The 14,768-nt window shown below is 39.3% G+C and overlaps 3 protein-coding genes across 4 annotated transcripts in view; all 3 read left to right on the top strand.

Annotated features, from left to right (window-relative positions):
- The window catches only part of LOC146453337 (centrosomal protein of 83 kDa-like), a 176,073-nt gene that overhangs the window by 76,707 nt on the left and 84,598 nt on the right, over nt 1-14,768 (top strand). The window contains exon 10 of one of the 2 annotated variants that reach the window (XM_085096713.1): nt 3,456-3,515. The exons of the other annotated variant lie outside the window; for it this stretch is intronic. Within the exon in view, the coding sequence (XP_084952839.1) occupies nt 3,456-3,515 (60 nt within the window). The remainder of the gene's footprint in view (nt 1-3,455; nt 3,516-14,768) is intronic. 2 annotated transcript variants of the gene reach the window in all.
- LOC146453341 (uncharacterized) lies at nt 6,767-7,889 on the top strand. Its single transcript, XM_085096723.1, has 2 exons — nt 6,767-7,332; nt 7,444-7,889. The coding sequence occupies exons 1-2, from the start codon at nt 6,817-6,819 to the stop codon at nt 7,567-7,569; spliced, it is 642 nt and encodes a 213-aa protein (XP_084952849.1). The 5' UTR covers nt 6,767-6,816; the 3' UTR covers nt 7,570-7,889.
- LOC146453340 (uncharacterized) lies at nt 7,810-9,333 on the top strand. Its single transcript, XM_085096738.1, has 2 exons — nt 7,810-7,981; nt 8,029-9,333. The coding sequence occupies exons 1-2, from the start codon at nt 7,810-7,812 to the stop codon at nt 8,739-8,741; spliced, it is 885 nt and encodes a 294-aa protein (XP_084952864.1). The 3' UTR covers nt 8,742-9,333.

The raw sequence follows: 14,768 nt of genomic DNA, 5'->3' as shown, positions 1-14,768 counted from the left end.
TCCTCTGCTTTCTTTCAACCAGTTCCATCTGCCCTGGTGAAGCATGACAGTCTTCGTAATTTAGCAGAAAAGTAGCCTACAAAACAGGCGTATCAGTTTTTTTTTTTTTCGTTTCTTTCAGGCGAGCGGAGGCACGTACAAGGCGAGCGCGAAGCGTGAGTAACGCGCAACGGGAGGGGCTCTCTCTCATCGTGCATGACTAACGCTCTGTGCTTGCCTCCTCTCGCCTGAAAAATGCAAAAAAGAAAGAACAAAACGACAAATTTTTGTTCTCCAGGCTAGCGGAAAGCTAACATTTGGCAACATGACTTACCTACACCGTCCACACTTCTTTCTAGGTTAAAGGAAAGGCAATACTTTTGGAAACATCGCACACCAAATTTACTACTACCGGGAAGTTTTATGGAGTGTGTAAAATATGCTGACGGGGGGGACTCGGTGGTGTAGGGGATAAGTAATTTACCGTAAAACCGTTTCAAAAGTTTGGACCCCCCCCCCCTCTATCCAAGATTCCTGGATCCGCCCATGGGTACGGAGTGAGTTATGAACGATTTTTAAACATTAAATTTAATTTACCCACTTGTTTTCAACAATATAGAAAGAAATATAGGAAGAAATGCATACGTAGTTCTCACGTAGACGGCAAATGCAAAATAGCCTGTTTTCACGTAGAAACAGCTACCGGCAAGCGGCAAAAATAGCGGGAAAATCGTGGTCACGTGTTTATCCGTTTGATGTTCGCGTTTCACGTTTACGCAATGCTAATTAAATTTCTCTAATATTTGCGCAAGCACCTTTGAGACTACGAAATTGTTTTTAAAAATTTACCAGAACAGAATAGGTCTTATCACGGTTTTCGATGCCATATTGACGAGTAGGCAAACAGGCTTGAAATAACAGTGTTTGTATGGAAATCTGATGTCAAACAATTCTCATAAAACATCACTTCTGAAAAATTCATGAATTGGAAACTTTTGGCACTAGGAAAAGGAGTTTAAGAAAAAAATGGGAGGGATGTAGCTGTACCAGAAAGCGTCCAGTCGTGTTTTCAACTTTCCATACATTTGTCTGTAAAGCGAAACAGCCGTGACTACTAAAAATAGTTCGCGGGAAAAAAATACAGGGAAATGTATGGAAAGTTCAAAACACGACTGGATACTTTCTGGTACAGCTACATCCCTCCAATTTGTTTCTTAAACTCCTTTTCCTAGTGCCTAAAGTTTCCAATTCAAGAATTTTTCAGAAGCGATGTTTTATGAAAATTATTTGACATCGGATTTCCATACAAACACTGTTATTTCCAGCCTGTTTGCCTACTCGTCAAAATGGCGTCAAAAACCGTGATAAGGCCTATTAGCTGTGGTTGGTTAGTGTTCCGTGACATTGATGTCACCATGGCAACCAAGTTTGACAACACGTCTTTTAAGAAAAAGGAAAATTCCTATTTTTAGCTGAAGAAAAATTACCTTTGTCACAGTAACATTTATGTTTTTAGGTCATATTTAATACTGTTGTTTTAGTGCCTCTCTGACGTATTGTTCGGTGGCTGGGCTCCTGACGGTGGACAGAAAGCAGTTAATTTAGCCCTCCCCCCATCCCATCTGTACTCCCTCCCCACTCTTGTCTTTAATGTCGAATTTGCCTATTTAAGTTTCCAGAAACGTTAAAAAAAATTACTTAATGAAGAATTCAGTGTAATGTTTTGAAGCATTCTCACTCGTGTTTAGTCCGTAGTCATTCGAGGTTAGTCGTGGTCACTCTTGGGCACTCGGGTGTACTTTGAGACATGACGTTTTGTCTAAGCATTTGTAAGAGCTGTACAGGCCTATTCAAGGTGAGATCACTTTGTTCACATTGCGGTATGCACAATCTCAGTATTAAATCATGACTTCTATGTCTTTAAAACAACAAAGAACTGAGAGTAGAGACGAGGCCTCGATGACGAGGCAATAATTTATTCCCCATATGGATATGTTGTATGCTATGCTAAGTTCAGTAGAGGTTGTCTACAGAAACTGTACGTACTTGAATGGTTTACTTATTTAGAACTGGTGGTTCTTTGGTCAGAATTGTGAGTTTGTGACTGGAAAACGTGTTAATGAAATCTACTTGCATACTTGAGCAAATGAAATGAAATCCGAGCCGCTGAAATTGAAAGGTCATGCCTTTTGAATGAAAATTAGTTGAACCAGTGTTTTATTCAGAAGTTTAGCAAGATTTTAAAAAGCGACGCGATGGAAAATCCGAGAAAATAAACAGTCATAGCGTTTTACATTTAGGTATATCCATCAAATAAATGTAGTGTAAGTTTTTATATCCAAACTTGAAGAATTTGTAGCTTAAGTGTGCGTGACAATGTGCGTGACATGTTATTTTGTCCAATATTACAGATAAAATGCACCTAAAATCAAGGTTGAAAGCGGTTCTAATTTTGTAGATCCCAAACTTCAGTTTCGTTATTCCTGTTAAGGGGATGATAATGATTTCTTACAACTATTTTCTTTTGCCATAAACGGCCGCCTTTTTGAGAAAACAATCTTACAAAAAGTCAATAAACACACATGAATATCTTTTGAATTTTATTACGTGCAAATCATTTTTCGTTTCTTAAGGTAATAAACGTATCGAGAAAGTTTGAGATGACTTAGAATCAGAGAAAAACTATCCAAATAAGAGATTCTCGAAGTTGGTAGAATTTGAGTAGCGAGTAATTTGTAAACATGTTACTGAAGTTAAGCATTTGAATTTTACCGGATTTCTCTTCCGTAACGGCCGATTTTTTGGCGGGTGGCCGGATCTCGAAAACTATAAGGTGTTTGAATATAAAAATATTGCCTTTCAACATCACTGACCGAAACTAGAAAACAGCTAGAAAATGAAGGAAATAGGCCGACCCCCATCCGTGACGCCTGCCCGGTTTTCTCAGACAACGGCTCTTAACACAAAAAGTTCTGCGTAGAATGAAGGCAGCTGTTTCAAACACTAAATTCACAAGGAAGCACAAGCATTTCAGTGAAATGTTGTATGAAGGCGAGGCGAAATGGTGGTTAAAGTTTGTTGATACTTCGCAAGAAGAAAGATTTAAATTGAAGAAATTTGTTTGAAAGTCCTGGTACACTTTAGGCAGAAGGTTCAAATGATGAACAGAAGCAATTTCATGCCCGTGAATTTGACATATTGGTCAATAGTACATACCAAGAACTTGATTTCAAAAGGAGGTGTTATCAAGACATATTGCTAAAAAAACAGTTACTGATACACATAAGAAATATGGCAGCATGAGTGATTGGATCCAGGACCGTCTACACTTTGTCCATTAACTGGAGTTGTCAACTGTAGTTGGTGGTTAACATGGACTTAAACATGGGACCTTTGTGGTTCAAGTCCGTATTTTTCTTACGAATTGTTAAGTGAGGGGTAAAAAATGACATCAAGTCTTGATATTGTCATCCTAGGTATCAAGATTGCAGGCAAGACAGCTAACAGATATGACTGCAAAGTGCAAATCTCTGGAGGTATAAGAACATTAATTATTTTATGAACTTCGACTGACTATATTAAAATATTGATTACTAAATTTCTCAAGATTTATGCCCTACTAAACACTCAAAGGTCATACATTGTATGGTTATGTCATTAGCTTTGGCAGGATTTTAGACCTTTTTCATACATGTCCAATACACTCGACCTGAGTCCGGTTGACTTTACTCCCAGGCTGATTGAGTCCGATCGCGACCTGAACCAGAAATGAGTGCAAGGCATTGGTGGTACCGGAAGTAAGGGGTTAACAGGAGCGAGCGGGGGATTGAAAAGCTGGCAAACAGACTCGATTGGATCTGATGGAGACTGTTCGTCTTGACAAGAGTCAATCGGACTCCCAGAAGTCTGTTCCCGCGAGACAGAGAAAATATCTCTCAGTCATGAGACAAAACAAGCGCGCTACACATTTAACATTAGTCGTTCTTTAAGCCATACAAAACAAGCACGCTACACATGTAACATTAGTCGTTCTTTATGTGACATTAATCGTTCTTCAAGCCATACAAAACAAGTGCGCTGCACATGTAACATTAGTCGTTCTTTAAGCCATGAGGCGAAACAAGCGCGCTACACATGTAACATTAGTCGTTCTTTAAGCCATGAGGCGAAACAAAACAAGCACACTACACATGTAACATTGAACATAAGTGTTCTTCAAGCCATACAAAACAAGCGCGCTGCACATGTAATATTAGTCGTTCTTAGCCATGAGGCGAAACAAGCGCGCTACACTTGTAACATCAGTCGGTCTTTCAGCCATGAGGCGAAACAAGCACGCTACGTCGTTCTTAAAGCCATGAGGCAAAACAAGCGTGCTACACATGAAATAGATGAGGCGAATTAAGTCAACACCACGAAACATTACACGCTACTCTATATATCGCTCTTTAAACCATTGGAGCTAAACAAGATTTTCTCAAATCCCGCTCATTGAATTTCCGATTGCCACAGAATCGCCTGAGTATCTGGCTGAGTTATAAAGTACAATGTATGAATGTATTGATTGCATATATGGCGGCGATTTAATATATGGAAACTGTCATCAAGATAGAACAATCGCCGCACAGTAATTTTCATATAATAGCTACAGGGCTGTCAACCTCTACCCTGCGAGCAGAGTCTCTTCGACGGATCTAGGAAGATCGAAGAGACTCTGCTCGCAGGGTAGTCACCTCACACGTCTTGAAATATGGAGAATATGACTTCCTGGCCAGCAATAACAAAGCGCCTTACAGAGGTGTCACATCAAGGCCGAATTCACGGGTTCAGTGGAGGGGGGGAGGGGGGGGAGGTATTAAACAGTACTAGAAACTTTTGTTGTCCGAAAGTCGAGTCTACGAGAAGTAGCAAATTTCGTCAATTATTTGGGAGATTACAGACATAAATCTGGAGACCAGAAGATACGCCTCGAAATCTGGAGATTACAGACATAAATCTGAAGACCGGGAGATACGGTTCAAAATCTGGAGACTCCCTGATTATCCGGGAGAGTTGACAGCCTAATAAGCTATCGCTGATCTGCTTTTCTTAGATAAAAGTGATCGTAGTCAGATTATGTGAAATGTGGCTTTAAAGTTACACCAAAAGTTAATAAGCAAGCTGTTCTGGTTTAATCACCTCATTATACTTTCTTATCAAGGACTGGGTTTGATCACTTCCTCTTGTAAAAATTATGGGTTGTTGCGATGAACTTAAACTCAAAATGCTGGTGGAGGCAGTGCCTACCAGTAATGCGTGCAACATATGTGGAAATGAAGGTCATCCAGGCCTAAAAATGAGTCAACAGACTGCACAATATCAATCAGGAGATAATAGGCTAACAAAGTGTGTCAGGCCTTTTTTTTTATTCCTATTGGTTTGTGAGAATAGTCCGGAAGCCAGGACCGAAAAGTTGAGGTTTCGCACAACCCACGAGTTAGAAAAGGTTGAATAACGGGTTTAGATAGAGGAAGACTCCCTGATTCACGCTAGCTAGTTCGTAAAGTCGAATTGTGGTATATGTTTTGTAGGTCAATCCATGGTTTAACATAAAAACGAGGCTGGCATGAATAACAGCGTTTCTATGGCGTTTTTAACACATATTGTGGTACAAGCTAATAATGTGACCTCAGTTCCTTAACAAGAAGTTTGTTTAGTTACTTGAGACGTGACGTCATATCACGTGAATAGTCACGTGATTCTGAATATGCCAGAAAGTTACTTGAAATGTAATTCCTTCCTTAAGAGAAAGTTTAAAACGTTTTTAACGGGTTTATCTCCCAGTTTTAAAACGAGGCTGGATAGTGGCTTAACAATTTTTTGGTTTTGTTTCGTTGCAAAATGGATGCTAAATGCTCCATTGTTGACGCTGTATTTTTGTTGACACATGTTAAGTGTTTGAACTGAATTTGAGCTAATTAAAGAGAAATCTGTTGCTAGCTTAATAATATCTATTTGGCTAAAATGACCTGAAAGTTAAAAAAGCATCAAAGAATACTTAAATAAAAAAAATATAACGGAGATTACATCGAAAATTTTGATAAAAAGTCGTAATAAACTCGAATTGATTGGCTTCCAACTTGATTTACACGAAATGGAGGCCGAGAGTCTGATTTCTACGCAGCATTGAAACAAGGCTGTGACATCCAACATGGCGGCCCCCATGGTCAAAGCTCTGTAGAGTCTGTAAGTACCATTTTAATTGAGTTTTTTTTCAATTATTAACCATTTAAATGTTGATTCTGCTTATTAAATAGATCGTTTAAAGCATAAGTAGTTCATTTTTCAATAATTTCCTAATTAATTTGTTGTTTAATGTGAATTGTTTTTATAGTTAAAATGGCTAGAAAGAGGAGCAATTCTGTGGATGATTTTGTTCTTCCATTACCACCAAGTCGGAAAAAACCAAGGTTGACTATTTTTCAGAGATGGGTAATTTGTCAAAGTGACTTGCCTGATACCCTTTTAAGAAAAGGCGAGAAATCATCCGTTTCCAACCTAATCCAAGCAGCAAAAAGTCACCAGGATGGTGTTTTTGCAAGGCTTTGCCAAGATGGCATAGAAAGTTTTAGTGATAAGGAAACACTGTGGCATTCTAGTTGTTACTCCACTTACACAAGCGCACATAATGTTTGACATGCTTCCAGCCCTAACACAGCTTATGCTGAAAACGCCATAACGCCCGAGGTTTCCACAATCGAAAAGAAGACGAAACGAGTCCCGAGATCGGAAAGGTCACTTACCGACTGATCAAAGTGTCTCATATGCCAAAAAAAGAGTTACAAAAAGGTGACTGAAATGGTTTTTGTGTCTTCATTTGAAGCTTGCCAGAGTGTCAAGAAGGCTGCTACAACTAAAGGTGACGAGGAAATGCTGCATGTTCTTCGTGGTGTGAACGATGATCTCATCGCTGCTGAGGCGAAATATCACAAAAACTGCTATGCTTTGTCTCTCATGAATTCCAAGAAAGTGATTCTTTCTTCAGAGGTCAACGATGTAAGCAGACGTGAAACCCTTCATGACAAAGCGTTCCGCCAGTTGATCGAGGAGTTGAAGCCAGGGATTAACGAAGGTAGAGCGTATGACATGAATTCACTTCTTGTCAGGTACCGTGAATTTCTGGCTGATGAAGGAGTTAGAGGAGAAGGCTACACAAGGCAGTGTCTTAAGGATCGTTTAAAGAATTGCTTTGGAGAGGAAGTTGTATTTCACCAACAGATGGACAGAGCCAAACCAGAGCTGATCTACGCATCCAGCATCAGACTACAGGATGTAATCAATGCATGGGCCCTCACCCACAAAGCCGAGAACAAGGTAAACTTAAAATTAAATCTGTATCCGAATTAGTGCACGCACAAAGTTGACAGCCCTTTAATTTGATATCTGAGACAAAGATGATAAACTATTTCTTTTACTAATTTGCAGGATGTTGAAAAGAAAGCCAATTCCATTGCTCGTGTAGTAGGTGATGTACGAAACGAGATCAAGAAGAGCAAGGGCATAACCACCAGACCGCTAGATTCAAGAGATATTGCCACTGATTCGGCATGAAAGCTCATACCAGACAGCCTGTATTGGCTAATTCGCGCTGTGATTACCGGCGAATTTGACTAAGGGAATCTACGGAGAGAGTGCAACAACGTTTCAGTCGAACGTCAGATCTTGAGTATATGTCAAGACATCATCCATTGTTGTACTAATGGACGTGTAAAGCTTCCAAAGCACATTGGTTTAGCCATCACCGTTCACCATCTGACATCTTCGAAACATCTCATAACATTGTTGAATAAAATGGGACATTGTTGTTCTTATGATGAAATCCGAGCTGTGAATACGAGTGCTGCGTTGGAGGTGCTTGCTAAGGCAGAGGAGTTTGGAACGGTTATTCCTTCAAACATTTCCCCCGGTATTTTTGTCCAACTTGCTGCGGATAACAACGACATCAACGAGGAGACGCTCGATGGCAAGAATACTACGCACGCGACTACCTTGGTGGTGTATCAACAAAAGCCGTTTGGGCCAGATCCTCCCCCAGTTCCTGTTGCGGATCACAGAGTCAAAAGGAGCTTGGAGACAGGGTCCTTGCGGCATTACCTGCCCTCCATGCTCTCACCGGCTGTGACAGCACTAGTTCAATCTCGGGGATTGGTAAGATGAAGGCGTGGAAAGCAATGCTCCGAAGCCAGGTGCACCAAGAAAGTCTTAGTCTGCTTGGACAAGAACAAGAAGTAGACGAAGAGACACTCAGAAAATGTGAAGCATTTATATGTGACATCTATCCATCCTCAAAGAAGAAGAGACCACAGACTGCTGATGAGCTTAGATACATTATGTTCTGTCAGAAGAAACAGAAGAATGAGACGCTTCCACCAACTTCTGATAGTTTGCGACAGCACATTCACCGTGCCAACTACCAGACGTATGTATGGAGAAACTCCCTTGATGGGATGCAAGAAATCTCCTCCCCAGTAGAACATGGATGGATAATGGAAGATGGGGAACTGCAACCGCTGCTGATGACAAAGGATCCCGCACCCAGCAGTCTACTGGAGCTGAAAACTTGCGCTTGCAAGAAGACGAAATGTCGAAGCAACTGTTCGTGTGCTAATGTCGGTCTTTCCTACACAGAGGCTTGCACTTGTATGGCAGAGGACACGTGGTGCAATCCACACAGGGTACAACGGGAGGAAGATGATACAAGCGATACTGACAGCGATAATTGATCAGTGAAACAAAATTTTATGCAGAGTTAGAATTATACGTTTACATATGTCACGAATTATTAGCAATTTCAAAAGTAAAAATGTGCCGCATGTAAGTATAGGTATTGATTTATGATTGAGACTTGTGATGGGCTAGGTCATAGCAGATATATTTATAAATGAAGACTCAGTTCTTTTGAAGTATTCTTTCATTATCCTTTCATATGTAAATGTACCGCCCTTGGTAAAAGAAACAAAAGTGACATTCCCGAGAGAGATTTTCAAAGTTCTTAATTAAAGAATGATTTAGTTCCTATTATTTAAAAATGTTCCTTCCATTTAATTTTAAAGTATTGATGCCATGGCTTGTCAATTTGAGATATCTGTGCTACTCAAAACCTCCAAGAAACATTATGGATAAATCTCCAACGATTTTTTACACAGTTTCATGCTTCTAGATATCAGCTTAGCAGTGCAACAAAAGCAAAAAATTGTTAAGCCACTATCCAGCCTCGTTTTAAAACTGGGAGATAAACCTGTTAAAAACGTTTTAAACTTTCTCTTAAGGAAGGAATTGTGATTTCGAAAGTAGAAGAGAAATAAACTTAACCTTGACTAATCAAAGAATGATCGTTCTTCCCTTGAGGTGATAGAGAAAAGGAAAGGAAACCGTAGTAATCAATACATTTCAAGTAACTTTCTGGCATATTCAGAATCACGTGACTATTCACGTGATATGACGTCATGTCTCAAGTAACTAAACAAACTTCTTGTTAAGGAACAGAGGTCACATTATTAGTTTGTACCACAATATGTGTTAAAATCGCCATAGAAACGCTGTTATTCATGCCAGCCTCGTTTTCATGTTAAACCATGGATTGACCTACAAAACATCCTCCTAACTCAAAACCTATACCACAATTCGACTTTACAAACTAGCTAGCGTGAATCAGGGAGTCTTCCTCTATCTAAACCCGTTATTCAACCTTTTCTAACTCGTGGGTTGTGCGAAACCTCAATTTTCCGGTCCTGGCTTCCGGACTAGAAAACCCATCCTAAAGATGGAAAATTTTTGTAGTCCCGTCAGATGTTAACATGTCATGGGAAAAATATTTTGAATTTCGTAAAAGCCTGACACCCTTTGAAGCTGGCAAATCTACATACTCTATTACTTCATTTTCCGAGTTTTTGCACCTCATTAAAATGTGACCTTGCACAGGAAAACGTACTTTTATGCTTATCCGTTAAACGGGTAATAACGGACGGATAGCTAACAGATGGTTAACGGCCTCCAAAGCGTTTTAACGTTTTGTTCTAATGTTCTAACGGACAATAAGCAATGCCTATCGGATTGCAAAAGCGTTTGAACGGTTGCACAATCTGCTCTAACGGATAGCTTGAGCCGTTAAACGGTTGAGCAAAATATCTAACGGATGCTGTAAAGGCGCTAAAGGGTTTACTTTACGACCACCTGAAAGCGTGTAACTTTGGAGTTATGACGAAAAAGGCGCAGCCATTAATGGTGAAAACAATACGGTAACGATTTACAGTTAGAAGCAAAAACCCGAGACAAAACAATTAAAGGAAATTAGTGAAGCGACTCAAACGAAACTAAACCCAACACTGCCCACAAACCAAGCGTCGAATTCACGACAGGCTGAAAAAAGGCTTTTCTTAACCAAATAAAAGATCAAACCTAAGCGAGAAAAAATCGAGTAGCGACTCACCAATTCGAATTTTTCAAAGAGAAAAATATTTCAGTGTTCTAAGAATCTGACTTCCAAGGTAAGTTACCCAGATACTAAAATGTGAGCCATTCAACTCCTTTAGGAAAGGTAGGAAACTAGAACAACGCATTGTTTTATACACGCACACAATCCATAGAATGTCTGGGATCCCAGGACACCTCGCATGCGTCAGTCGGCTTCAGTTTCTGAACCAAAAATTGTATCTGTGATTCCAAGCGCTATCAAGAGAAAACTTGTGGTTTCAATTACCACATTACAAATACCTAGTATTAACTATTTCAAACTCTTATAGCGAGAAAGAAGAAAACCCATTGTCAATAACATTGAAAACAACTTTATGCAAATTTATCAGTGATATGTGATGCGCGTCTTGAATGTTCGATTCCACCTGCCCGAGTCCCTCACGAGTAAACATACATCGTTGCTGTTTTGTAATTATCTACTTTATTTACAAAATGTTACTGAAAAAAGTAGCAGTCATTAACCCTCATACAAGAGCAACCTTCCAATCGATTGACTCTTACGCCGGAGCACGTGGACAAGATTGCGGCTTTTTCGCGGAATGTAACGCGATCGCTTCTGAAATATCTTCGCTGCGCAAGCAGTACGCTGCGCAAGATTACACTTGATCGTACTTGAATCTTTCGAATGAAAACTTCGGAAAAAGCGTTTCCTTATTTAAAAACGTACAACGTCTACGGTAGAATTCGGCAAGGAACCGGGGAAACTTCAACGTCGCCGTTCACTTGCCTTTGAGCAGACTTTGTTTACATCTTCGGGGTAGCGTTACAAATTTGCATAAATATTATCCAGATCATCGAATCTCAAAAGGCGATGTCACGTTTTCTTCATTTCAAATTGTAACCGTGTCTTCCTCTCACAGATGACTGGAATACCTGTCCACTAAACCCAGTAATAAACAGTGAAGGAAGCGAAACTAAAAGATTGCGACTTTTTCGGCCGCTGTTTCACAAGCTGAGAATGGAAACATGCGCGATCGCTACCAGTACGCTGCACATAATTATGCTGGATTGTACTTTAATCTTTTGAATCAAAACTTCGAAAACAGCATTTTCTTGATTAAAAAACGTGCAATAGTTTTGGGTGTTATTTCTCGACGTCATATTGTAGAGCAAGTGGACTTGGGAATTTAAAAAAAAGGTTCATATTAACTGTTTTTGTGACATCGTTTAAGGATGGAGAGGACTTCATCTGTTCTAACGGATGCGAAGTTTCTTAACGGCTACTTTACCCGTTAAACAGATGCTGGATTTTCCTAACGGCTTACTAAGCCGCTCTAACGGCTACCAAATTCTCTTTAACAGTTACGCTAACCATTCTAACGGTTTGATGTGAACGTTTAACGGATACGCTAACGCTTCTAACGTTTTTGATACAGTTCTTTAACGGATGACTAACGGATACTTAACAGCATTGCCCGTTTAACGGATAAGCGTTACAGTACGTTTTCCTGTGCAAGGTCACAAATACTTGTCAACACGCTCAGGCCGCCAGCCAATTAAACACAAAGAAACATTCCTTGGGGAGTTCTGTGAGCATTTAGTGTTACTGTAATATTGTAAAACGATTTCTTTATGGGAAAAGTTAGTCTGGCGCGAGAAAGCCACCAGCGAAACCAAAACAAAGAAGAAAATGGCAGATAGACATAGAACATGAAACTGGCAGCCCAGCGGAGTTGACACGAGACACACACTTCTCACCGCTATCAGTACACGAGGCTTCGCGCTGAGGTTCGCTGCTTATTTTCAGGCGGTCAACAACGGCGAAAGTGGCTGGATTGTCGCCGGCATCTTTGATTTCGGACTCCGAACTGATGTTCAACTCTCCACTATCCGATTTCTCATTCCTTGAATTTCTCTGCTGCCAAGGCAGTTATAGAAAATCTGACTGGTTGTACCAAGAACCCTTGTCGCTCTCCGCCAGCTGAAGTTTTTTGGCTTTGTCAAATGATTTTTCGACCTTCTTTGAGCCCAGTTTTTTCTTAACTGTCACCCAAAGCGACTTTTCTAGTTTCGCTTTCTTCATAACAACCTTTTATGCAATGCTTGAATCCAAAATGAAAGGATGTTACACAGTAAAATTTTACATACAATGCTGTGACATGCGATGAACACGATGTAGACAAAAATATGCAAATTTGCCGGTAATTCGAGATCGCGGGTAAATTTTGCGCGAAATATCTCAACACAGTCCTGCATAAATTGGATTATGACACCTTCACTCGCTCACCGCTTTTCCTACAAAACTTTGTTTTTCAGATAGCTCGCATTCTTGTTTCAACAATTATCTAAAAAAATTTATTTGAGAAAAATTCGACCTTTCTTCCCTATAAGTAACCTTAAATGTTCCTACTAGGAAATTAAACTTACTCTTTTAACGACAAATACCATATTGTTCTTATTCATATTGACCATGATAAAAGGAAACAAATGGTAAACTCACACAATAACATCAGTAGTTGCTATAAATTAAAGAGATCCTGATTTCACAGCAAATATAACTGCCCAGCAGGGGCTATTACAGCGGTTACCAATAACACGCGACCTATCGCCTTCAAAAGATTCCGATAAAGTTGCGTTTTGGTGGACGTCAATCAAAGAGAAGCCGTTAAAATTAATTTGAATTCTGAGAACATTTCAAGGCAATAGAACGAAGAAATTGAAGGTTTTATCCGCTGACGGATGGTAAACTTTACGAAAGCTGATTTCCAAGACAGACTTTCTAAAAAATGCGCATTGTTTAGACGAAGCCGTATTTTTTATGAAAGATTTGAAATCGCCACACCTGACAATTAAATCAGCGATGCGTGCAAGTGAGCAAATTATCACGTGCAGTGAAAATCGAGAATTTTAAAACCTTTTATTCGCGCTTGATCTGGATGGAGAATCAATTTAAATGAAGTTTACCTTCTCTTAGCAAGGTAAAATTCTTAGTTTCTTGCGGGGTTACCTTGGAATCTTGTCAGAATTCAAAATAATTTCAACGGCTTTTCTTTGATTGACGTCCACCAAAACGTAACTTTATCCGACTCTTTTGAATGCCGGAGGTCGCGTGTTATTGGTAACCGCTGTTACAAACTTGCCAATCAGCAAAAAAGCAGAGAATCAAACCCTCAATGAAATTTTGATGGTTATTAAAGTACTCCAGAGGGCAAATGAAAATAATCTCCAGTGGCCTCTAAAATTATGTCAATCATATCAATTGAAAACAACTCAAAACAGTTAGTCACTTTTCCCACTAGCCATCTTCCTCACTACCCATTCATGCCCTGTTATTTTTCTCTCAAGATTAAAGTGAAAGCACACGAATGCAGAACTGTTTTTAAACCAAACCTCCGAAAAAGGTATAGATGTGCAACTTACTTATAAGCTGCCATATTCAAGAACACAACCCCCACTCATATCTAAATCAGCCTTAAAAACAAAACCATTTTTTTTTAATTTCTTACTATGCACCATGAGTGACAACACCATAGGAACAGGCCTAAAGTAAAAATAGTTTTCCTCATTGAATCTCATTTACATAATCCTGGCATTCATGATTCTATCTCAGCAAAATAAGAGTGATACTTGACTATATAAATTAAATAATAATTACACTAGATTTCTCGTCTGCAAGTTTACAAAAAATTGTGTGGGAAATAAATGCCCAGTGGAACTACTAAAAGGTTTTAGCAAAGGCACCAGATCTCATCATGACCAAACAATTAAATATTTAGCAGACATTCCCTAATGAGCAGACAGTAGCTGAAGTCCCCAAATATTGCCCCGATAACAGTTTAACCAAGCACCTAAAAAGTACCTGAAATGGGCATTATATTATTACCAACCTGTATTTGTGCTTAGATGCAAACATACTGAATAGGGAAACGATAAGGCCACATCTTATGAAGACATGCCTTCAGTGTAAAACCAATACATTTGTCCCCATATTAATGAAATGCTACCATACATACACACACACATCATGCATAAATTTCCAAAACAATCACCTGGCAGCTGAGACAGCAACAAACATTACTATATTAAACATAATTCAAATTAATACAACAAAGAATATATTATAATTTCACACAGATGAAAATCCACTTCTCTACAATCTCTGTTTACCAATTCACTGTTTTTGAAATCTGAGTTCAAGGTGACAGTTCTTGAGGTCTAAATTAACAGAGATTTTCAACACCTCTACACACTGCCACAAATTACATAAAGCACCTCCTAAAAGAACAGTCAAATAAGGCATGAAAAGACAATTTTTTCCCTTAGTCAATATTACAAAT

Source organism: Pavona decussata, unplaced genomic scaffold, assembly GCF_977016875.1.
Source record: "Pavona decussata unplaced genomic scaffold, jaPavDecu1.1 SCAFFOLD_336, whole genome shotgun sequence".
Lineage (NCBI taxonomy): Eukaryota > Metazoa > Cnidaria > Anthozoa > Scleractinia > Agariciidae > Pavona > Pavona decussata.
Note: the sequence above shows the minus strand (reverse complement) of the source record. Positions and strands in the feature narration are given on the sequence as shown.